The sequence below is a fragment of the Pituophis catenifer genome, unplaced genomic scaffold (genome assembly GCF_029215685.1).
Source record: "Pituophis catenifer annectens isolate HBS135680 unplaced genomic scaffold, rPitCat1.0.hap2 SCAF_4, whole genome shotgun sequence".
Classification (NCBI taxonomy): domain Eukaryota; kingdom Metazoa; phylum Chordata; class Lepidosauria; order Squamata; family Colubridae; genus Pituophis; species Pituophis catenifer.
In genome coordinates, this window is record NW_027256884.1 from 94,012,495 (window position 1) to 94,039,769 (window position 27,275).

The 27,275-nt window shown below is 34.0% G+C and overlaps 1 protein-coding gene across 1 annotated transcript in view; it reads right to left on the reverse strand.

Annotated features, from left to right (window-relative positions):
- Positions 1-27,275, reverse strand: part of EPHA3 (EPH receptor A3) — a 205,858-nt gene that overhangs the window by 21,669 nt on the left and 156,914 nt on the right. The window contains exons 6-11 of the mRNA XM_070943746.1: positions 22,236-22,360; positions 19,492-19,654; positions 15,808-15,910; positions 14,974-15,041; positions 8,584-8,709; positions 3,643-3,828 (exon numbers count right to left, since the gene is read on the reverse strand). Coding sequence (XP_070799847.1) covers positions 3,643-3,828; positions 8,584-8,709; positions 14,974-15,041; positions 15,808-15,910; positions 19,492-19,654; positions 22,236-22,360 — 771 coding nt within the window. The remainder of the gene's footprint in view (positions 1-3,642; positions 3,829-8,583; positions 8,710-14,973; positions 15,042-15,807; positions 15,911-19,491; positions 19,655-22,235; positions 22,361-27,275) is intronic.

Consider the following 27,275-nt stretch of genomic DNA (forward strand, 5'->3'; position numbering starts at 1 on the left):
ATATAAGTCATAAGCACTGGAAGATTTTTCATTATAATGTATCAGTACAGAAAGAAAAATATACCCGGCTTTTAAAAACTTAGTGATAATTCAAAACATTTTTTCACAAAAATAATTTGAAAGCCAAAAATAATATAGAGTATTTTCTTATTTTCACTTTTACTTTTGCCTACAACAAATAACTTTAGAATGTACCTAATATTTATTAGGCTGATCTACAATGATGGCATGCTTGTGACTATAAGTGCTAACACAATAGATTAATCACTAATAGGTTATTTTCTCCCCCTCAAAAAAAAAAAAAAGTTTTGTGAGTAGGCAAGGAACTATGGTTTAGAAATTTATTTGAGAAGTGCAAAGAGTTAAGAAAGCTAAATTAGGGAGAGACTATAAGAATAACCTCTTAAGGAAGAGAGAAAATATTGCAACAGACTAAGAAATAAGAACTCGGGAAACACACCGGAGAGACAAAGCAGCAAGAAAAAAAATTGACAGAAAAGAACTACTTATATATAATAACAAGTTTCTGGAAGAACAGAATACTCACCATTGCCCACTGATTGGTTGTATTGTAAAGTACATCTGAGGAACTTACAACTTTTTTTTTTTTTTTTAATGAGTCCTGCATTTGGCCTTTCACTATAGAATGTTGAGTGGGGAGTGAAGAGACTGGTTCACCCAAAACAGGATGGAAACAAATATGCTGAAACTAAGTGAAATATGTGATGAGGATTTCAGTAGGGTCCTACATCATATATCTAAAAAGTTTGTCTTCTTATTCTTTTAATTATATTTTAATGGCAAATTTGGAGAGACTCTGAAAGACATGTCCCAAAGTTTTATGGTCTGAGATCTGAGATCATGACCCTTTTTGTACATATAGCTAAAAGTTCTATGCACAAGCAAAGAGCCTCTGCAAAATGTGTCACCAGCAGTGCCCAACGTTTATGGCTTGATGGCCCAGCTATTGGAGAGAGGGAAACTGGACCCCGTGAGTGCTGGGCCAATAGTGCACATGTGCCCAAAACTCTTGTGCAAGTGGCATGCCAGCATGCATGCACACATCTCAATGAGTGTGATAGGGACGCCAGCGTGCACATGCATGAGGGTCCACTGTCCTGCTGCTCGCACAAGTTGACCTGTGTGCATGCGCATTCCAACCAGTCACTCATGTGGTCCATTTCTAAGTAAGCCACTGCCTGGTAGGGGCTGAAGCTTGGGGTTGGGGACCCCTGCTATAATGCATTTGAAGAAAGAAGTCATTTAGAGAAGAGGTACTGAACCAATAAACTGGAGAAGCTCTATATTACTATATTACTACAAAAGAGAGCTAAATAGTTATGGTGCTAAAGACACTGAACTAAAGTTTATAACAATATGTATATTAGTTGTGGGTGAGAAGAAGAGAGGCCTGAGGCTAAGGTGGATATAAGCATAGGGATATGAGAAATGGAAGAAATAGAATAGGTCTCAATGATTCATAACGGAACAAATAGCTCCATTAACAAGAGTAACAAGAGTTTCTTCTTGTAAATTGATGGAGAATTTCCAAAAAAATGATGAGTTCCAGATTTAAAAAAATATTGTTTGGGTTTCTAGTAAACACCATGTAAGGATATCATTAATATAATTCTAGCAATTTAATTAAACTTTTAAATATGTTAAATATTCAGTTTGTTTTCCCAAAATATTATTATTTTTGTGGCAATATTACCAATAAGAAATGTAATTTTATCAATACACTAATCAACAACACTTGGCACGTTATCAGTTGGAAATTCATGTTTGCTACATTTATGCTTTCAGTTATTACTGCTGTTCAAATAAATGCTGAGTACAAAATTAAAGTATTACAAAGTTCAATTATTAGTTTTTTGTTTGCTTCCTGAATATAGCTCTTCAAATATTTGCCAGATGCTGACACCGTGAGGTAATATGCAGTATGATTTTCCAAGTCTAGGCAGAATGCCTGCAACTGTTTAAGAGCAATCAATGTCAAAGCAGAACTCAGTACTTTCTAATACTGAATGACAACTGTAAAACATTATCATCTTTGTTACCACAGGAGGGTGTACACTGCACATTATAATTTTAAAATCTACAATGGATTCATAGCAGGGTTCTTCACTTTCTAAAATTGTATTTCAGTATAAATTTAAGTTACTATGTTGAAAATGTTGTACTTCTTTGGATATTACAATATTTTTCATTTTATAATACTAGCAGATATTGTAGTATTCAGGAGCTGCAGTTAAGTATAAGCATTCTATGAACAATGCCAACATATTTATAGCTCAAACTATATGCTGCATTGCATTATAGTCTATTTTATCCATAACTAATTGCAAGCATTTTAGCTAAATTACATGATATGGTAAAGGCATAGCATATATTATCCTTCTGTTTTAAAATGTATGCAAAATTCTGAGTGTTGAGATTCTGCCCAGATTAAAATTAAAACCTAAAATATATATGCCATGGTTTTAAAAAAAGTTTCCACCGACAGTAATGGCATTTTTAAAAAAGTCTGACTTATTTGCAGATTTCATTGTAGCTTAAGTGTTACAAAAATCAAAAATAAAAGAAGGGCTGCTAATTTGGAAATGGATACAAGACACTCTAATGCAAATATTTAAAAAAAAAACAAGAAGAGGAAAATGTAGCAAATATTCTATGGCTAATAGAAGCTAATGGTTCTCTCCATCACCCAAAGACCATAACTGGCTAGAAAATGGGTAGGCAGGGTCAGGTGAGTGGTAAAATTCCTGTCTATACAAAACTTACAGAATCCAAGGATATATAAGTAAATTGGCACCCAAATATGAACTGCTGAGACAATGCCTGAGACATGGAAGAAAGATCAAGCAGAGGTAGTACCATAACAAGACAAGTACCATAGTATAGTATAGTACCATAACAGACAAGACCCTGCATGGAATATATGATCTAGTGATAGCTGAAAATGACAACCATTGGGAATGTGACTGGAATGTCTGAATTAAAAGATAGCACTGAGGCATTGATCATAGCAACACAAGAACAGGCATTAGGCATCAGATCCATAGAATCAGTGGTATACCTGACAGGATCCAAGGTGCAACCTATGCAAAGAGGCCTTAGGGATAGTTCAACAGATAGTAGCAGAGGGTAAGGTACAGGAAGGAACAGCACTGAGTTAGAAACCAAGAGACTGAGTTCTAGTCCAGCCTTAGGCTTCAAATCCGGCTTAGTGACTTTGGGCCAGTCACTTTCTCTTACCCCAATCTCACATAGTTGTTGTGAAGCAAAGACAAGAGGAGTAATATGTATGTTTACAAAGCAATAAAAGGTGGGATAAAAATCTAAAAAACAAAACATACCTAAATTATGTGGGAATATTGGTGACATGCAAATTGGCTGATCAGTTCAGATATTTTTAATGAAATAACACTGGTTGCAAACAACTTTAAAATTGTGACCTGGTTGTAACTGCAGTCAAATTGCCCTTTCCATGCATACTACCAGCCTTCAAAAGAAAAAAAGAGGGGATATTTTCCTTTAAATTCAAATACCCAATGAAAATAGGCCTCAGCAACTTTTCTTTCAAGCAGATCTTTCAAAATGTTTTCTGCTAAATTTTGTTTATTTCAGCAGTTAACTTACTTTTGGTGACCACACCTTCTAACCGGATTATATTGGGATGATCAAATTGTCCCATGATGCTTGCTTCACCAAGGAAATCTCTTCTCTGTTTTTCTGTGTAACCAACCTTCAGGGTTTTTATTGCAACTGATATTTCCTTTTTGGAAGGAAGTTTTAGGCGGCCACTACATACTTCTCCAAACTCACCTGTCAGTAAATGCAAAGAGAAAAAAATTGAATTTCTAGCTAGAGATCATGACAGATTAACTGGTTCAGAAAGTACACTTTCAGTCTACATTGTATACTCTGTGGCTTTTTACTCTTCTGGAATATTGCACATAGTCCAGATGTCCAATTCTGGAATCCGCCTGAAACATTTCTATTTCTTGAGATATATATTTTATGGACCTAATGTAAAGTCAAATCTCTACCTTAGAGGTTAGTTGCAGCATTCCAGCAGAGTAAGAACAGATGTTTCAAACATTTATTTTAAGCAAGACTTAAACATGCAAAGTTTTATAAAATTCTTGTCAGTGAACAGTGATGTTCAACAACATAATGCAACTGTTAAGTAATCTGATAAAACAAACTTTGTGATGTGTGCATATAAAAATGTTTGTGCATGATGGCAAATTTTAAAAAATCATTTTGTTTAAAGAGTCATGGGAAGACTTGTTTTTTTAACTGAAGATATAAGAGATAATATAATGCATTCAAGAAACCATAAAAGCAATAACAACAAGAACAAAATTTACCGGTATCTGACCTTACATGAAATCACGTCTACCTGTATAGTCTACTAAGGTCAAAATTAAAATATGAACATTAAATAAATGCCATTAATTTAGAAGAACTTATTGAGAATTGAAAATTGAAACTCAATATTATACAGGTTTAAGCAAAAAAAAAAGAAGAAGGGGAAAAAAAAAAGAAAATCAAGTACTTGGAACAAATTATGTGCAAGCTTGGTGTTATATTTTTAAGACTCTCCTAGCTATTTATGTTAAGGTTTTAACACCTTTAGCACCTAAACTGTTACCACTATGTACCTATCACTGTGTTATAGTCAGAGGCCTTTTATTTATAGTCTGCAAAAATGTAGCTATTAATGATACAAAATAGCACAGTAAAAATTACAGTCATTTTGAAGCTTGATGTTTAACAAGTGAGCTTTCTTTTCCCTTAAGATGTTCTCCTTATACTGGTATGTAGTAAATTATATTAATGAGTAAACATGCAGTTCAAGGCTATTTTTCTTGATCTTTCATAGAGCCCAGTCTTTTTTTTCTCCAGAAGCCTTGTACATGCTTAAAGCTTTCTGAAATCTCATAGGCATTTAAGTTCTATTATTATTTTTGGTTGGGAAGTTGTCTGAATATGGAAAATTATATTGACCCCATATAAGAATATTTCACACCTTTCTTTTTTAATTCTAGTAGCCTAGCACTAAATACATCATATTCTAACCAAACATCTGTTGGCTTTGGATGGGATGTGTGGGTCTCTTCTAATCCTTTCTCATATTTTCCAGAATATATCAAACAAGTCCAAACATGGTTGTTTGGTTATATAACAACTATTGCATAAATTATTAGGTCACTTACATAAATGTTGAACTCTATATAAGGATGTATCCACAGATGGATAGGGTCATGAGAGAAGAATGGGTAAGTAAAATGATTAAATATAATTTATATTTATTAAAAAGTAATAATTAAAATGTTTTAATTGTACCTAAATAATGATCTTCTACCTATCACATTAAGTGGGTAATTTGATGGTGTTTACTGAAAATCATAGATTCTGGTTACAAAAATACATAGGTATCATAAACATGTATCTTCCATATTTTTGTTTTGTTTATGTTTAAGACAAGTCTAAGTGTTTGGTTTTCGTAAATACTTGGTAAATAATTCCATTAGTATATTAAATTACAGGCTGCAATAGTAACTATGTTAGGTTCACTTGAAATTCATTGTTTACTTCTGTTATTTTAAAAAAAGTCTTGACTTTAAATCTTGAAATCATGTCATTTCTTGTGATGCAATTTCATCTATACCACACTAAACATAAATAAATGAATACTTCATCATCACAAGCATTATTAGGAATTTAATGTCGTTAACAGTCTCAGGCAGCTTCAGTTCAGTACTGTTCTATGAACAATGCTCTCTGGTTTAAAGTACTTCATTAGAATATGGCATACACAGTTAAGGTTTTATTTTAGATTATGTGATCAATGCGATTAACAAAATATGGGAATTCAGCATGTGAACTCACATCTTGCAGTATGGATATAAAAAGGCAAACATGCTGCCAAATTATGCCTGAATTCTAATGATTACATGACATAACCAGACAGCACTCTTGGCAACAGTGCAGAAATGTTTGCCACTGACTTCTTGTTAAATTATTTGCAGCCTGATATTCTCCAGAGATCGTTTAACTCATATGAACCAGGTCTAACCTTGCTTATCTGCTGAGCATCAAAAAGGTCAGCCAGATGCTGCCACCTGCTGAGACTTCATGCATTTACACTCTATTAAGCCATAGGCATTCTGAAGATAGGAAAGGAAGCAAGCAAATGGGAAGTGACTGATGATCTGCAATCAGATGAATATATTATTCAACATAGTCTCTTAGTCTCAGGTATCTGTCATAGATCCAATGAGCTATTATGATCTATAAAAAATTAAAAAGGTCTGACTTTCCCCATCCTGTGTTTTAGGGGAAGATAAGATCTATGACCCTTCTGTCCAAGCAAGAACCCTAGATGACTTTCTTTAAAATTTTTAATATTTGGATCATATTACAAGCTCTTATAAGAGTTATTTGTCTGGTTTCAATCTGAACGGTATGGGAATAGAAGGTTATAGACGCATACAGATAAATCATGTGCTATATTACATTATTTCAATCTACTCAGAAGATCTGGGATGTTTCTATCAATTTAGGCACTTCCTGCCTCAACCACTTCCATTTTGGTAACAATTTGAACATGGGGTAATAGTAGATGTAATTGTTTTTTCTTCCCAGTTAAGTATGCTCTAAATCAAATCCTTGTTCAGCAGAGTTCTCCTTGACATTCTTTTTCCTGCTCCAGTAAGACAAATGCCTTACATGAGCTGAAATCTTTTGTGCTGAAACCTTCATTAGTGAGAACAGGATAATCTATCAATGCTAGGCCAGATAACTCAGTAAGTAAGGAAATAACATTCATTCAAGGAAGCCTTCATGAATCTTTCATTCTCAACTGAGAATGTTGCTTTTTAGAGAACTTAGAGAAGAGCAGAGACAGGTCTGCCTCACGACATTCACATCAAAATGCTTTCCCTTAAACCATTCTCTCTGCCATCAACTTACACAGTTTAGTTAGACTGATTTTATACAGAATTGTGTATGAGTTCTTTTTGCATTGCTTTGTTCTTTAGATTTCCCCATTTTTTTCTGGTCAGCTTCCCCCCCCCTTTCAGATTATCTAGAGACCTGTTGGTTGAAAAGACTTCTCATTAAAATTGTTCCCCATTTTTGTGCAAAATTGCAGAGTTGCACAGCTACTCCCTTCAGAATTGGGATATGGTTTGCTGAATTCTGTAATCCTGCCTCTGGGTAGGCAGAATTTATTTTTTAAGCTATAAAACTGGGCTGAATGAAGAAGTTGTTGACAAAAGTGCTAAGAATGCTGCAGCTGGAAAAACTAGGATGTGGCAGGAGTATGGCCTATAGGTTCATTTAAATATACCATGAATTACTTAGCACAGGCTGTCAAATTCGCAACCCATGGGCTCTGTGGTGAAATTCTACCGGTTCGCACCAGTTCAGGTGAACCAGTAGTGATAAAAGCTCCTGGTTCGGCAAACCGGTAGTAAAAAAAAGCTACCAGTTGGTTTGAACCGGTATTTCCAACAATCAGCTGTGCCGCGTGATTTAATTCACTAGAAAGCAGGGAATCCTGTTTCTAGCAAATCTAAATAGTGTGGCACAACTGTTCCCCCCTCGCTGTTCTACTTACCTTGTTAAGCGTCCTTTTTCCACGCAAAGTGTGTGTTTGGCGCACACTGCACATGCACGCAGGGTGCATTAGGTGCACAGTGCACCTGTGTGTACATGCAGTGTGCATTTGGTGTGCACTGCGCTTGTGCATGCACGTAGCATGCATTTGGTGTGCACTGTGCATGCGCACACACAGCATGTGTTTGGTGCAGAGTGTGCATGTGTGGGCAGCGAATGGTGGCAATGGAGGATTTCACCACTGCATGGGCTGGATGCGTCGTGCCTGGTTTAGCGAAGGGGAAAAAGTCACGATACTTCATGTGATGCCACCGTGACAACACAAGTTTGACACCCGTGACCTAGCATATTCATGGTGTCCCTTTTAATTGGGTTATATTAAAAATATCTGAGCCATAAAACAATTTAAAAGTACATGTGTTTTAATATTAAATAGCAGAATGCACTAGAGGGGAAGAATGGGATTCCTGTTGCAAATTGCACATTATAAGCAAAGAGTACAAGGTAGAGCTGTCTTCATTTTAATTAGAAATACAGAAAACCACATACAGTATTTGACTATCATTTCCAAAAGTGACGTGAAGAGCCCATTGTTAAGTAGTTGTTAAAAAACCAATTTAATTTATCTTAAAGTCTTGGGAACAAAATGAAAGATGTTAAGATGAAATGGGATAGCATTTTTCGTTAAATAAATACTGTAACTGTTAGAAAGGATAAGCGTCTTTTGATTTGAAAACTTTTGGAGTTTTCCAAACCCAATCATACTGGTAGCAATGGAATATGGAACCTGTCCCTGATCTGGATGATGTTCTAAACACAGAATGAAAGATCAAAATTCTTTAATGATTAGTTATACAAGAAATTTTAGTGAACAAAATGACTACATCTGAAAAGTTTGTAATAGCAATTGGAACAATATGGCATAGTGATTCTTATTATTAATATTTTTACCTGCCCCGACAACTTTATCAATAGCTATGCTGGAAGCCTCCAGTTCTCTGGCAAATTCATGAACAGCCAGATTGGGATCTTCATATGTATGTGGATCCACATATGTCCTGAGTCCTGGAAGCTTCACTGTGTAAAAAAAAATCCAAGATATATGGATAAATAATCACAAACACAAAAACTTAATGATTCCATAAGAGAACATGCACAAAATGCTTGAAAGAAATTCTTTTGGAAAAAAATGTACTTTTTATAGAACACCACTTTTTAGGACAAGTAATAATTTATTTTAATAGTAACAATTATGAACGACTATAATTTGATCATTTTCTTTATATTCCAGAAGACTGGAAAAATAGTCAAATAATATTTTCTCCTTTTACAGCTTTAGTCATGCACTATGGGCTAGATGGTACCATATTATCAACAGCATTTCTCACTAAATTTATCAAAATATTTTCCCTTGTTTAGTAGTGTTAGCTGTCCCATTAAGGAAGAAAGACATTCCCTCAGTTAAAAATAAAGATTATCTGTTTAATCAATTAATTTATATGATTTCATCTCATTTCACACAGGTAATTCTGGGTGGCATTCAAGAATTAAAAACATAAAAACCTGCAATATACAATCCTTGGCTCCCAGGTATATTCTGGAGCATGGGTCCCCAACCTCTAGGCAGCGGCCTACAAGTGGGCCATGAACAACTGAGTCATGGAAATGGCAGGTGAGCATGAGTATGAGCGGTGTGTGCAAATGCAGCTACACACATGCATGCTTGTCAGCCGCTCATGAGGAACCATCCCATCTCTTTCCAACAGTCCACGAAGCTGGAAAGGTTGGGGTTCTTGAGTCTGTTCTTGAGCCCTGTAATTAGATCAGCCTTATTAGGCCTTCTTTGCTAACGGCTTGCTCCTATGTCCTGCCCAGAAATATTACAGTTTTTGAGATGTTCTATTTATAGTTTCAAAAAGAATGTAGTAATTGTGACGGATTGTGCCTATGAAGGGGATATAGTGTGATGGGATACAATGAAGTGATAGGAAAGACAGTGTGCATTTCAGGGAGGGGCCAAGCAAGAGACAACACATCCCAAAGCTGGATAGGATACAGATGAACAGAATTAGGATTGCCATTCCCTAGAGAAGGGATGTCAAACTGGTGGCCCATGGTCTGGATGCATCTGAATAGGAAAAATATCACAAAACATCATATGATGGCAACGCTACTGCAACGCTCTCTACATGGGGCTCCCCCTGGGGTGCACCCGGAGGCTCCAGCTGGTCCAGAACGCGGCCGCGCGGGGGATTATGGGGGTGACGAGGCGCTCCCATGTAACACCTCTCCTGCGCGAGCTGCACTGGCTCCCGGTGGTCTTCCGGATGCGCTTCAAGGTGTTGGTGACCACCTTTAAAGCGCTCCATGGCTTAGGGCCGGGGTATTTACGAGACCACATTCTGCCACCAATAGCCTCCCACCGGCCAGTACGCTCGCACAGAGTGGGCCTCCTCAGGGTGCCGTCCGCCAGACAATGTCGGCTGACGACTCCCAGGGGGAGAGCCTTCTCTGTGGCGGCGCCCACCCTCTGGAACAACCTCCCCCCAGAGATACGTACAATAACAGACCTCCGGATTTTTCGTCGGGCCCTGAAAACCCATTTATTTCAACGAGCTGGGCTGGCTTGAGTTAATTTTAAATTGGGTTGTTTTAATTTACGGCCAATAATATTTAATTATTTTAAATTGCTTTTAAATTTTGTATGTATTGTTTTTTACTCTGGCTGTTCACCGCCCTGAGTCCTATTTTGGAGAAGGGCGGTATAGAAATTTAAATAATAAAAATAAATAAATAAATAAAGTAATTTGGCGAGTTTGACACCCGTGCCCTAGAATCTCCCAGGATATATCCCTTGGGATGGGATTAGTAAAGGTTTAGTCTGACAAGATTCTGCCTACTCAATGTAAGCAAATAAAGTACTGAACTTTGTCTGGGTTGCTTGATGTTATTCTTGTGCTAGGCCTGATAGTAATTGACTTCAAAGGTTGGGTGCTATCTCTGTGGTAATGCTTTGGAACTTTGGAAAACCCATTCATTGAAAATTAGACACCTGCTTTTTATATGTGCTCAAATTTGAAGTGGAATAACAATCATTTTAAAATCTTCTCACCTTCTTCTACATCATTCTTTACCATTCTGTTTTATTTAATGTTTAAATATAAAGAATTGCACTTCTTCATATTTTGCAATTCTTCTGCATCCCATCTACTGTCTGCTTTGAAAAGAGTCATAATAGAAGTAGAGGAACTAAACAGAGAAATTGAAATTCCTTTTCTGGTAATATTGGAATTCAGTGTCAGCCAATGAAGTGGATTGGCAACACATTCAAGCCAGGCAAAATTTCTGCTCAAATATTATTAGGCTCCCAAGACATAGCAAGGCTTCCAAGACTTAACAATTTTGATGATCACTCTATACAGAAATCTACATACAGTACATGGGCAATTGCAGACAGTTGTACAGAGTTTCAGCTTGCCATGTTGAGGTAAATTATTAAACATGTGGTATGTCCTGCATAAAGATACAATGATGACCATCACAATATATGGCTAGTAACCCAAATTAAAAGTAATTTTAATTACCAGAGGTGTTAGATGAATTTGTAGAGGACTCTTAGCAATCTAATGATGGTTGATAGAAAATAGAACATTATGGAAGCTCTTTAGGGAAACACCTGAGTGTGGCAAGCAGATTGCCGAACTGAATATTTCTTCAATCTGATTCACATCAGAACTCTTTATCTGCGCTTGTCTAATGTACAAACCAGCTGCTGTAAGACTTTAAGCACATTACAAATGCTTACTTCCTTTGTTCTAATGCTAATTGCCTCCAATACAATTTAAGGAAACCATTCAGAACAGAGAGATAGTGCTTTGCCTAAAATGACATGCATTGTTTTCTATAAGACTGAAGTCACTTAAAGGAAACTTTCTGAAAAACAGCAACAATTAAAACCCAGGTGGACAACTTGACAGAGGGTTTAAGTCACAAAAGAGTTCTCTGCCATCCATGCTGGTTCTGTTACATATCCTTCCTGCTCCTTAAAACAAAGTAACCTTCCACAATTACAAAACTTGGGGAAAAAGTTTTGTCAGCGCTCAGAAGTGTTATGTTCTATATGACTGTCTTGCAGCAGAAAATAAAACACATACACATATATTGAATTGCAGAACTTTATCACTGCATTTATGAGAGCAGCATCAGTTCTATTTTACCAGATGAATTGCCCCATGAGAAATGAAAAAGTTAAAAGGCTTGGCCTATGAAGGGCAAACAGATGAATTTAAGGAAGAAAATTATATTTTGATATTGTGAAAGAGGAAATCAGACTACTGGGAACTGTTAATGGCTGAGGCTCCCCCCCCCCAGCAATTCAGAATCAGACTGGATTAAGTCAGGAATTTATGGACCAATGTGGAAAAAAATTATTCAAGACAGATTTTGTTTTATACTGTTGCAATTAATCCAGAAGAATATTGTTTGCTGTATTTACATGCACTTCACGTGCCAAGGAACTCCAAATTATGTTTGGAGGTTCCAGCAGGGAAAAAAAAAATTTGTATAAAACTTTGATGATATGCACTCTAATAAAACATGTCACAGTTAAACTGTTTGGAGTGTTAAGTTTTTAACGACAAAATGTTTAATGTTATGAAGTCATGAAAAGGAAGCAGAAGATTTAAAAAGGTTTTAAATAAAACCAGAACTCCTCAATGCTTGATTCAGAAGCTTGTTTCAAATGTCAGTGTTTGCCCTGGAATTTATTTTAGTAGAATGAAAGACGACCACCTATGAGTATTTTTCTGAGTGCATTTCTATCACCACTTAATACTCCAAAGTTAGCCATGATGATTCATGTAACATTAATGGGACATATTTTCCAGTTTGGCTTCCAGACATTATTAAACCACCAGAATTTATCTTTTTAGAAACAAGTTTTCCATCCTGGCAAGAAACAAACTTTGTTAGTAAATCATAAATTGTGCTATGTATATGTAGGAACACACACACAGAGAGACATTTGAAAAATATTGCAAAACAAAATAAAAATACTACTATCAAAATAATTTGTTTTTCAGCAAAAAAGAGGGATTTTTCAGTACAGTAGAATTTTGTTATGAAGACTTTTAAAATGTAGTATCAGTTTTGAAATCTAATTGAATATGAATAATTAAGATGTTGTGAAGTGAGATACATTTTATTAAGTGGGTAGCTTAAGCCCAGATTGCTATTCATTATTGTGCTCTCTTAAGTATCTTACTTAAGCATAGCTTACATGTCTTCATTAAAGAAAGCATGCTGTTACTGTAAAGACTCCAGATATAAACAATTTGAAGTTTCAGTCACTTTAACAGTTGTATTTGGGTTTAGCCTTTAATTATTAAAATGACAAATAAATTATAATACATAAAATGAATTTTGCTTGTAGACAATCATATTTAAAGCACTTCTATTTTCTTTTTGTGACTTTAGATTAGGAATAAAAGAGCACCAAGTAAAATGTATAATATAGGGAAGATATGTTGCATTGATAAATGAGAAGTTCCTTAAGTTAAAAAAATTAGAATTATATAGATAGAATTATATAGTCCCTTTTTCCAACCATTTGCTCTTAGAAGGAAATACCAACCATATTTCTTTGCAAGCATTAATTCTGATTTAAATGACTTTCATCCTAATTCAAGACAAAAGGTGTGCAAAAGAAATTTCAAATCATACCTAAAAATACCCTCTTTTTCACCTACACCCCTAGCTTTATATAGCACATCTGTTTGGATCAGTTACTATCAGCAGTTTAAAAGAAGATTTTTCATACAGTAATAAGTATAGGTTCATCTAAAGACATATAGTCCTTCCATTAACAGAGTTTCAAAATGTAATAGTATTTTCACACTGTTCACAAGATGGAATTACTAAAATGTTTGTTGTTTTACAAGATTAAATTTCATATATATAATTATTATTATAATTATTATAATATTATAATATTATATATATATATATAAATTATATATTATTATAATTATAATTATAATTATTATTATAATTTGTTATTGGAAGTACTAATAAACATTGCATAGTGCCAACTGAACAAATCTACTCAATTTTCAATAATGTCAGAAATAGTTTAAGAAGTTAGCAGAGAGTAATGGTGAATGAAGGTACCGGTATTATTTTATTATTCTGTAAGCAATATATTTTTCTTCATTCTAAAACTCATGATATTACAAATATTACTAAACCAAAGGTTTCGTACAAAACTATTTTGTTTTCACTGAAAAATAATTCTGAGAGTTGATTAAAAAAAGAATTGGATATATCTCTGTGGAGCTTCTTAGTCCATGTCATAGTTGTCTCAAAGGTGCTTTTTCAAAAGACAACTGGATTGTTTTTTTTTTCCCCTGAGGAAGAGGAAGAAGATGTTTTGCTTCACATCCAAGAAGCTTCTGGCAGAATGGTGGGGGTAATGGAAGGATTAGTTCTGACAGGATGGGGAACATTTGGAAGCACCATATTTCTTTGCAGTCGTCTGGTCTTTTTCTTCCTCAGGGAAAAAAATACATTTGAGCAATGGTGGAATTCAAAATTTTTTACTACCGGTTCTGTGGGTGTGGCTTGGTGCGTATGGCAGGGTAAGGATACTATAAAATATCCATTCCCTCCCCACTCCAGGGGAAGGTTACTGCAAAATCTCCATTTCCTCCTGATCAGCTGGGACTCGGGAGGCAGAGAATAGATGGGGGCGGGGCCAGTCAGAGGTGGTGTTTACCGGTTCTCCGAAGAACTCAAAATTTCTGCTACCGGTTCTCCAAAACTGGTCAGAACCTGCTGAATTCCACCTCTGCCTTTGAGACAAGAATAGGATATGTTAAACTGACTATCACAAGGAAGAATAAAAAAATACTTTGCCTACTTTGATAAGTGGTACCACTTATCATTCATGTCCCAAAGTATATAGTAAACTACTGCTGTGCTAGAGTGAACTGATCCCTATATTTAACCTATAGCAAAGAGAATGGCAAATAGCATTAAAACTAAGGGTTGTTCTTATGTTCATTATTGCAGAGGTAATCATCTCCTATGATTTTATCTAAAGTGTGTTACAACGGGCTTAAATATTGGTAAAGAAGATGATTTTATTGATGATTCCAACTCTGAAATATGATGCTATTGCAGAATGGGACAAATTTGAATATAAAGAAAATTTGTCCTTTAATTTGTTTGTATATCCAGATATCTATAGCTACCAAACTTTGCACTACACGATTACTAAAATGTAAATTTAGAGTACGTATGAATTTGATTAAGTCAGTAATTGGCACAACTTTTGTAACTTACAATGGCCATTACCAAAATACAGCCTCTTCTCATCAGAGCCATGTTTTGATTTATTATGTCCGCAGAATCTAAAAGCAGTAACATATAAGAATATTAGAAAAGTAACATGTTATAGACAGTTATGTATGTAAATTTATGTGCAACACAAATATACACATGAACAACTTCAGGAGGAAATATTTTCTCTAAAAATCTTAACATTTATAGTCTATGATCCCTACAAAGCTGAGGTAAAATTATGGGAATATAAGAAGTAACATATTTATTTTTCATTCATCTAGTTTTCTGCACAATTGTCTATAAATAGTTGTTTTTAACTAGTTTAATAGAGCTGCTATAGTTAACAGGCCATGTTATCTATTCCTCTATAACTTTTGGCACAGAACATAGCTATAAAGACTAGATCATTGTATTTCTAATTGTGTCAATCTTTCATTATGTACATTCATAAAACTCTTTTATATATTTCTGTAATTAACTTTAAAAAATATACTGTAAATGTCTATTTTGAATGTACTAAAGTATAAATTTCAAATATTTTTCAATATATGTGTATACATTTGTAATATCTTAAAATACATTTTTACATGCTTTGGGTATCAATTTTGAAGTGAGAACTGCAGAGCAAAATTCAAAGAAATATGAAACCCAAAGGATAACCACAGCCAAACTTGCACATTAGTCCAGGAAGTACGAATCAGATCAATTTGCCTTGAAACGCATACCAAATTAAATCCTTGAGTATCCTTGACAGTATCTTGGTGACAGTGCTTATCATTCTACTGCAGGCTTTAAGAAATAAAATCCAATGTGTAAAAGGAATGAGGAACTAACCTCCCAATCAAAATGTAAACCACAATTGTGAGCAGAATAATTGCTACAGCAGCTGAAACAGCAATCATTACAACCTGGCTATTTTCACTGGAGATGGAGAAAGCTAAAAGTGAAAAAGAAAAAGAAAAAAAAAATGAGAAGAATTGAAACAAAATGCAGTAAATGGAACACTGGTGGTAACTGGAGGAAATTTAAAATGTTATTGCCATTTTTAGCTTACAAAAGAATTGTTACCCGTTTTCTCCCTATTTACCTTTAGAAAAACTTTTATAGATATTAAAATAAATTATATGATTGCCAAGAAAAAAGAAAGATTAAAAAAAGCAATATTTGCTATACTGCTGAGAAATGCAAGGTTCATTTGTACAACAGAGTTTCCTGGCTCGGCAACCTTGTTATGCTGAAATTTAAGTTGGGCTAACTTTTAGGACACAGGAACCAGAAAAAGGCATTTTTAAACACCATTTAATTCAACATGCAAGAATTCAAATCCCTTTTTTCCCATTGAGCCCACTTCCCCTTTCTCCTTGAAAGTAAGGACAGAGTGACTAGGGAATGCAACTCTAGTAACATAAAAGTATAGTTTTACTTTCAGAATATTATCCATTTCCACCACAGAAAAGAAATATTTCCTTCCAAGACACCAGCGTTAGAAAGCAAATATGACTTTTTCATGTAGGCACGATGTAGGCAAGAAGGTGCTATTGTTTAGTAAATTTAAAAAATGATCAGATTAAAAAAAAACTTTCTTCCTTTAACAAAAGAAGCAGGTTTCAAGTACAGAATGGTTTTATAGTAATAGCGAGAAGATATTTTCTTAGAAGTGGTGTTTCATAACTGAAATAAGACGTCTTTTCATGAAAATGACACTTTTGGCTATCAGGCATGAAGATAATTTTCCTTTTTTTTTTTACTAAGGCTAAAATTAATAGATGTCATAGATGTGTTTTTTTAAAGGTCAAATTGGGTATGATATAAACAGAATAAGGATTTATAGGACATTTCTCCTTAATAAAATATGTAGTTCATCTATAAGACTCAAAGAAGTTTTGTGTTAATTCAGTTCCTACAATAAATAAATAAACCTGTGTGTATGCTGGTCATCTTTTGAATTATCATGCTGAGATAATATCAAATATAAAAGGTATTTAATAATGTTAATCTTGACTGGATCATATTCACATTTTCAAGCACAAGCTTTTATAATTTTTTTAAAAAAATTCAGTTATCCAAATTCAATTTCTTATGGAAAAGTAATTTATTGCAATCTGTTCTCAACTAATATTAGAATAAAAAAAATATTCTATATGTAACGCAAAGCTGTTGTCATCTTTATTCTATTACTTTCACAGTTATTCACACATTTTTATTTCATATGACAAAATGTATGAATATATTTCTTCTCCTTGTTCTCCCATCAACTAAGTTAAAAAAGATTTTAATATATCTGCATATTTTGCCATTTATTCCATAGTCTAAAGTCACTGAAAAAAAATAATTTGTTGACTAAAAGAGCAACTCTAGCTACTTTATAGAAAATGAAGAATTTTTTTTAAATATACAAATCTTCAAAGTATAAATATTTCAAATGTGAATGGCTTGAAATAGCAATTAGTTGAAACTAAAATGTGAGTCTGTAGTGTGATATGGTTACCGTATTTTTCAGAATATAAGACGTACCTTTCCCCCCAAAAAAGAGGGTGAAAATCTGGGTGTGTCTTATACTCCGAATGTAGCTCCGGTGATCAGCCTCACAAATGGAGATTTCAGAGGCTGAAAGAAGTCTCTGAGAAGCTTCAGAAAAAAAGCTTCAGAAAGGCTTTTATCTAAAATAATATGGCAAGCAACAAAAGAAGAATCAGTAAAGATTCTAACCAAACTATGTTAACAAATCTGGAGAATGAAACAATAACCAACAGATCGGAAGAGAGTAATCTACATATCAATACCAAAGAAAGGAGATTGAACAGAGTACAGATACTCCTTCAGAATAAAAGCCTCTGAAAGAAGCTTCAGAAAAAAAACCTTTTTTTTTCTGAAGCTTGTTTCGGAGCTTTCAAAGGCAGAAAAAAGTTTTTTTCTTGAAACAGAGTTTCAGAAGATTCAGAGGCAGAAAATAAGGAAGGCACAGAACTCACAACCAAAGAACCTGTTACTAAAATTCACCTCTGGAAAAAGCTGATTGGGGGTATTCCGGAAGGCCAATCCACCCACCAATCAGCTTTTTTCTTATTTTCCTCCCTAAAAACTAAGATGTGTCTTATATTCCGGTGAGTCTTATACTCCAAAAAATATGGTACATAAAAACATAAAGATTGCATTAGCAGAAGAATATTTTTCAATTTTTGGATATAATAGAATTTTTTTATTCTGAATAGATGCTTTTTTTGGTCAGACTGCTTCTTGAATACTGTGTCCAGTTCTGGGCACCACACTGTAAACAAAAGAAACCAAAACAGATTCGAATTTCCAACATAAAAGGAATTAACACTCTTCAAAAAATGTCATGAAACTCAAGGCGGATTCTTTGTCCTTTTGCAGAAAGCATGTTTCAAGGACATAAATCTAAAACATGACAATTTATTTAGATGCTCTCAGATACGAGAAAAAATTGGCACATTAAATAAGGAAAACCTCGCTGACACTATCGAATGGAGTACGAAAATTGGAGTATATGCAGGAATGGAAAAATTAATAATTTTATTAATATTAATATAATTAATTTCATAATATAAGTCCAACCAAATATAATCAAGAACATCTCCCATATATACTGTACTACAGAGTAGGCCAAATGTAGACATTTGGGATATGTTTTTTTTAAGGAAGAAAGTTATGATAGGTAAAAACATTAATATAAATACTCAAAGTAATTTTTAATGTAAAGTATAAATATCTAGGTTGTGATTAACAGTTGTGGAAATAAATAAATGGGAAAGGGAGTTAACCATTAAGTTTTACCATAATGTTTTCATTTATGACTGGAAACTATTATTTGACAGAGCCTGTAAAATTATTAAAGAAGAAAAATATAAGTAAGAATATGTTAGATATATAAGTGCCACTTGAAAATCTGGAATTAGAAAAAACTGATGAATTCACTAATTAACTTCAACTAAATGGAAAGGTTCTCTCCCAAATGTGATTTTACTTTGAGAAAACAATATTGAACAGTTTTGGGAAAGAAAAGGATACAGGAATCTACTTCCAGCTGACTGAAATAAAAATCTTTTTACATATAACCCACTAGCATTGCAATAAACCAGAAAAATTACTGAAACAAATGTACTACGATGTGGCTTTTAAATACTTAGAAAGAAAGAGTTCAGAAGTTTAGACTTCACAAGTTCACTTAACAAGACCAGATTATGACACTGCAGATATTTGATATTTCTCTCTAGCATCAGTTCCACCTAGTGCAAGATTCATTGAATTCTGGAAAAATAAATAAGATGTGACAGGACAAAGTACAGCATTTCATGATATATTTCTCAAAACACGTTTTAAGAATAATGACAAAATATAGAATTTATATAATGTTATCCAGAAAGCCAGATCATAAATATAAAATCATATTTGCTGAACTATGGACAATATGAAACTAGTCAGCCATATAATTTTGAAGTTTGCAGGAAAACATTTAAAATCAATTTTTTTTTTTTTTTTTTTTTTGCAAATACTTACAGTCTGGACTGGTTTCAAACTCAAATTTGCGGCTGTTGGTGCCATATCCTGCAGCAGTTCGGGCTCTGATTTGGAAAACATAAGTGGTATCTGGCTTAAGGCCATTAATAGTAACATTCATAGTTTTTGCTCTCAGAATGGTGTAGCTTGTCTCTTGTTCCTGCTTTAGAAAAAGAAATGGGCCTCATTAAAACCCAGGTAGTCAAACCTGGTTGCCACAATGAATGAGTTTATTTCATTTTCATAGCAGTTCCCATTCCATATTATTCCAGCTGTGCAAACAGCATTTTTGAGTGCAAGTTAATTGTATTCATTGTACATTTTATCTTCTGTAACCAGAATGGCTAAAGAGATTTTGTGTTTGATATAATCATAGATGCCTTTTCTGAGAATTGTTTTGGTGTATTAAGATTTTTCAATAGAGCGCAATCAATCTTTTTTTATCTTACCTCTTCAAATACATTGTATGATTAGACCCTAGAGAAGGAAGTTCGATTTCAATCCTAGAACCTTTTTTGCCTTCAAAAGAAGAACTACAATAAAGTTGACAATATGTACAATATCGTCCCAGATATTTCCATTTCAAATCTGATCTCTACTGTTTTACACCTTGGGAGAAAAATATCTCCTTTTTTTCTTCATGCTTTTTACATGCTATTTGTAAGAAATCATGTCTGATGTTTTGTAAAAATGGGGTCCCTTTTTGAAAATAAGTACATCACTGGTATCGTGGCTTTTAATAAAAAGGTAAACATTAAGAAACTTATGGACCAACAGCATTAGTGGGATAGGTGTGCATTTAGAGGAGTGGCACAGAGGAAATGAAGACTGTCTCAGATCAAATTTGCTTCTTGTTTCCAATCTGAGATATGAATAAAACATGCAGGAGTTCCTGGTAATTTGAGTTTGGCTCTCATCTTTAGCACTAAATTAGTCTGGTTACTGCATTTTAAGATAAGCTAATAATGTAACTTGGATACCTCTTTCATTATACTTAGATATTACTGCTAAAATTTCATTTATGTTAGAAATTATGTAGATCAGAGATTATCTCACTTATGATTTGTCTGGACTCAGGTGCTGGGTAATATGTATGCAGATGCTGTGTATTTTATTGTCCGTGACCAAGTTTCAACATCTTAAAATGGTAAGTTTTTCTCCTACTACTGAAAGGAGGAAATATTCTGAATAGTACTGCTGCACATATGGACCTAGGAATAATTCAGCTTCTGTCATTCATTTTAACATTTCAGTGCTATAGCTGACATTAATGAAAGTTATAAGACTACGATGCAACTCTATGTATGTACCTCAGCTTAACATATACAATATTACTGCCTAAACAGTGAATATTACACTTCATAGATTCCCATCCATACAACTCCAACATGGCATAATATTATGGAATTCCTAGTAAACAGGTTTTTTTAGAGTTGAAGTAATGCTATATAAGAGTCCTGGTGGCGCAGCAGACTAAAGCACTGTTATTAACATCAGCTGCCTGCAATTACTGCAAGTTCAAATCTCAGCAGGCTCAAGGTTGACTCAGCCTTCCATCCTTTCTAAGGTAGGTAAAATGAGGACCCAGATTGTGGGGGCAATAAGCTGACTTTGTATAAAATATACAAAAGTATGAAGGCTATTGCTTAACGCATTATATGCCGCCCTGAGGGTGGCATATAAATCAAATAAAAAAAAGTTACTTTCTTTTGTCATAAGGTGTATATGCATTTTATAGACTTACAGGTAGTTCTTGATTTATGACTGTCATAAATCACTCATTATAATCATAAATTGTGATGATCATAAAACAGGCCATCATAAAACTGGTGACCAATCCAGTTTTATGATTGTGACAGTCAAGCAAGTTAAATAAAATATAATGCAATATAACTGCTACATTTTGCATGATGGTTAATGCAACTGATTACAGTTGCAAATAGCTAATGTAACACTATTAAAGTATTAATACTTCATACATCTAGTATAACATACATTATGTCTATATGTAAAAAGCACACATATATAATCCAGACATAGTTCATTATATATGGTTGAGGATAGCAGGAAAAGGAAAACATCCCTACATTATATAAGAAAACTGACAATAACATTTTAAATTTTAATTTGTCCTTGCCAAATTTTTCATTTTGTGACTCTACCTAGAACTCATTTCAAACTTTTACATTTCAAACCAAGAGGATGACCTTTACAAATGTTAATTACTTCCTAGCAGGAAGTGAGAATAGGGAATGGAATTTCTGATATATGGAAAAGTCAGCATTGTTTGTCACTGGCTTTCCTGCAAAACTAGAACTAAGACATCGGAATATTTTGGATGTATTTTTGCCTTGCATACTTACAAAAATTTTACAAAATCCTGATTAATATAAAATACATGATCTAATCTTATTTATGTTATGTTCTTCATAAAGAAAACCTTAAAGAAACCTTAACATAAAGAAAAATTAGATGCTTGTATTCTTAAACCAAGATAACATCTTCATTTATATTAAAATACAACCTTTAAAATATTATGGTAAAATATTAAAGCTGCTTACTTCAGATATACCTTAATATGAGCACTACTACAATGCAAATGTCATTCTATGTTTTGCTCACACTGTAGGAAAGCTAGTATATGGACCATGAGCACATTTAAACTGTATTTCACTTTCATGTTTACTTATCTTTATTCAAACTAGATTTGACTTTTCCCTGTCCCTTTGGTGTTGTCTTCTCACCTTTTCATAGTACTTGACTTCATAATCCAAGATGATCCCATTCGGGTGTTCAGGTTCTTGCCAAGACAGAGAGACACTATTTCTAGAAGTCCGGTCCTTTCTGATTGTTGTAATAGGCGATGGAGCTAGAAGAAGAAAAAAGAAAGGGTGGTTAAGCAAAGAAAACAAATGCACGAAGCCTTGCAAAGAATAGGAGATTTGATTTAAATAGATCCTGAGTATAAACCTGGACTTGGATCAACCCTCAATAGCTGGATGGTAGACTTCTTATACAAGCCTTGAAGCAGGATAGCCTGAAGGAAAATAAGTTAGACTTATTCTTGCTAGTACCATAGTGGTGAATGAGCAGATGTTTATAATCTGCTACCATAATGTAAGCAATGAAATTCAGTTGCTATATTAAAATGTGAAGCCAAAAGGGAGAGTTTTGTCTATTCATTAGAATCTGTGCTATTATTACTGAAATCTGCAGCTCATTGATAATGTTCCTCCTGTCAGATATACAATGTAACAGAATACATTATGGACAAAATCCCAAGAGGTCCATTGTTAGTAATAATCATTATGGCAACTTGAAAGCTTTGCAAGTTCGGAAACTTGACACATCAGTGTGCTGTTAAATGTCTTATTTTTGATGACATTTTCCATGTTTTCCCCCATATCTCACTCTGATTAATAAATTTCTCCTACATTTTTTAATAATTTTCTATGAAGCTCAGTTAAAGACAACTATTTCAGAATGTTCACAGCCACACATGCGCAAACACACACACAACAGAGAAAGAGTGAGAGAGAGAAAAAGGAAGGTAGGGAGAGAGAGAGAGAGACTAAAAATAAGGTTATTTGTGTATGATGATGGGAAACAGAAATTTGTTAGATATAAATAATCAAATGATTTTTTTAAAAAAATACATTCAAATTATTATTAAAAGTCTTTACTGTCTATTGACCAGAATTATGATTATATTAAATCACTTTAATTTCATTGAGTGTTATAAAATAGAAAAATTCCAATTCAATGTATAAATTATATGTGCAACCTGATGTTTATAAACATTCACAAATACACACACACACACACACACACACACACACACACACACACACACCCTAATACTATGAGTCCTGGAAAAAGAGTGAAGACTGAGCAATAAAGAAGATTTAAACATATTGATTTATAACAACTTTAATTGTTATAAACCAAATATTGAATCAGTCTACTTTATCCAAATCTATCTGACAAAAAGGATCTATGTATTAATTAGTTTTTAAATTTTTATTTTTATTGCATTGTTTTCTGAAAAACAGCTTTTAACAGCTTTGCCATCACAACGAAATAAAAGATGATAAACTAATGTTGAGTGAATGAGATATGAGATTTTGTTGAGTTCCTTCAATTACAGGATGCCAAGACATGTTTAAGATACACAGAAGCACATACATCATTCAACCACATCTCTTTTAACTTGCTTAGCTTTCCTCTTTGAATTAAATCCCAAGGAAAGATATCATAGTGCAGTCCTATGTGTTTCTCCCTCCCCCCATGACCAGCCATGGGGATTGTAGAGTTGATGAAAAATTCCAAAGTATGTTCCAGCAAATCTGGAAAATTTTGAAAAGGGATCTTCCAAACTGCTAATTCTAAAAATTTCCAAAAATGTACTTCCACCACCACCTATTATACTATTCACTTTGGGGTATATTACGCAAAGAACAAAAAAGTATAAAGCAGAAAAAAAATCGAAAAGAGATAATATTTAGTAGTGGGTTCCACTTACCTTCGCTACTGTTCAGAGCTGTGAGCGCACATGTGTGTACTCGCTTTGCTCATGCAGGGCGCTTCTGCACATGCGCAGAACCTTCTACACATGCGCAGAGTGTTCATGATGACATGCAGGTGGGTGGGCAGAGCCTCCGCCGCCGCAACTACCGGTTCGCTCAAACTGGGGCGAACTAGTAGAAACCCACCACTGCTAATACTGTATACATGAAAAGGTACTTTCATCAAATGGTGTTAATATTTTAAATAATAAGGTAATACCAACACATATTAACAGTTAATGTAATGTAGTTAAAGGCATTGGGGCTTGAAAGCAGGACAGTGTGACTCAAGTCCTGCCTTAGGTACTAAATAACAGGGACTTTGGATCAGTCACTCTCTCTCGGCCATAGAAAAAGGCAATTGCAAACCACTTCAGAAATCTTGCCAAGAAAACGGCAGAAACTCATCAAAGCAGTTGCCAAGAGTGTAGCTATATATTAAAATAGAAACGTTGCTTCACGGGAAAAGACAGTTTTCAGAAAATGAAGAGTTAGGTTTCAGCACAGAATGTATAACATAGCTTAATGGCTCAAAGTGAGAGTTATAGGGTAGCTGGTCAGCTGGAGGCTGAGTTATGGATTGCTGCGATGAGGGAAAAGATGTAAAAGATGCAGCACATAGTACATGGACTAGTAAGATCATAATATCATGACTTCTATTTTTATTTACAGATTTAATTAAGAGCTTGGAACTATATTAGTAAATTAGTTAATAAGCTGAAGTGGTTAAGAAAAGTACTGCACTAATTCGAGGGAAGGTTGAAAGAACTGGTATTTATAGGAGAAACTCATTCTTCCATAAACAACCTCCCAATACGTGATTCTTGAGAAGAACCACAAGATATTAATTGCTTAGGACTTCTGCCATTGATAGGGTGATGCAGAAAAGTTCAGTGGCATCCACCACATTAGAAAAAAAAGGAAACAGTGCTTAAATACTACTTTTTATTCATAAACATAATTAGTTTTCTATGTACATTTGTTCAATCTTTTGGGAACCTCTGGTAGCTGGAAAATAAGACTTAAGGGTCTATTCCTAAGTAGAGCATATGTACATAAGTAAAATAGTATTCACCTAATTGTAGCTTTGGGGACTTATCTTTGAACAAAGTTCCCATAATTCAGCAAAGTATCATAATATAAAGAGCTTAAGGTAAAATTCTTTGAAAATGGTTCTATAACTCTGTTAGCAAAACGATTTAAATCATATTTTATCACCTGAGGAATAAATTTCATACGCATGACTCTGGTGTGGGTTTTTTTTTAATACATTTATTATTGTTGCTATTGTTAGTGTTTCTAAGAACTGCAATTCTCTGAAATTCACATATTTACTAAAGCAGATTGTAAGCTTTTTTTTTTTTAAAAAAATAAAAATATTAAAATACAACTAATAATTCAGTGTCATGTCTTTTATATCCTAGTAAATCATTTGATGGCTCTTTAATTCATTCTTATTGTCTCTGTTATTTCACTAAAAAATGAAAAAAAAAAAAACCAAGTATGTCTGTTAAGATAACCTTCATAAATATTTATGACTAATTAAAAGTAATTATTTCCTACCACCTTTTCTAATTATTTAAAATGAATCAATAGCATACTGATAACATCAGATTAGTCTTAAATATTATTAATCATAATAATTCTGGAAAAAAGAGATTTTTCATATTTTGTTAAATTACTTAAGTTTCTTTGCAACCTACCAAAAATGTGAACGGACCAATAATGAATTTATCAGAAATGAATTTTCAGAGCTGCTTTACTTTACAAATTTTTGAAGCAGCAGCACTACTACAAACAGGCATATTTCACGGCAGCATGTTTATAATAGAAAGCTTTTTCCATTTTTACTGAAAACATGAAAGAAGTGGCTCATCTTCAGACATCAGCTTAAAAGGTGATTTGGAAAACCACTGACTAATTGGAAAAATCATAAATGAAACATTGACTTTAATGATCAAGATGAAGAATGCCTTTACCCACACAGCCTGAAAGCCTGTAGTTATACAACTTGTTCATGAAATAAAAATTAAGTTCAGTCTCCCATTGCTGTTTTGGTTTCTTTCTTTTGCCTAGCCCCATCTGCACTGAACTTGTTTAAAGGTAAAGATAAAGGTTCCCCTCACACACATGAAGAATGATTGCAGGAATTGGGTATGGCCAGTCTAGGGAAATGAAGGAGTAGGGGGGAAATGATAGCAGCATTCCAGTATTTAAAGGGCTGCCACAAAGACGGGGTCAATCTATTTTGCAAAGCACCAGAAGGCAAGACAAGAAACAATGGATGGAAACTAAACAAGGAGAGAAGCAACCTGAAATTAAGGAAAAATTTCCTAACAGTGAGGACAATTAACCAGTGGAACAGCTTGCCTTCAGAAATTGTAGGAGCTTCATCACTGGAGGTTTTTAAGAAAAGGCTGAACAGCCACCTATCTGAAATGTTATAGGGTCTCATGCTTGAGCAGGGGATTGGACTAGAAGACCTTCAAGGTCCCTTCTAGCTCTATTCTGATTAAAATATATCTGAATAGTTCTAGTAGCAAATGAATCCATCTGGATTCAGGGTTTCAGGAAATCACAAGTTTTAAGCATAAGGGTGAGAAATGACTGAAGGATGGAATGATAAGAGATTATGTGTATTCCACGGAGTGTTTGATAGTATCATAAATGGATCTTGGGGAAAACAAAAGAATTTTATGCTTCGGATTCTCATACATTACATGAGTTTTATGGAAAATCCTGAAAAAGTCTATCTAAATTCAGTTTCTATGTTAGCATTGTTTGTTCTATTTTCTCATCAACAATTTTGTCATTTCTGTGACTTTTATAAGTTGCATTCCATGCAGATACGCTTCAGTCTGTTGCTAGTTCTTTTATTGTTGTTGTTGTTGTTGTTTTATATCTCCTTTGACATTTTTATTGAGTTATAAAGTATTATAAAATACAAAATACAAAGTAAATAGAAAAGCAGGTGGGAGGGGAAAGAGAAGTGAGGAAATATAAGAAAGAAAAAGAAAAAGAAGCATTGACTTCTGACTCTCTCTGTTACAGTAAAATAAGTCATTAACATCAAATCACAGCTTTTTGCTTTTTCATAATAATATGAACAAGCCATTTCTATAAAGATCTATCACTCTAATAGGTAAATTCCAAAGTCAGAATTTCATTATTCTGCACATCAAGCACGAAGTTCAGAAGCGATATGGAAACAAATTTCTG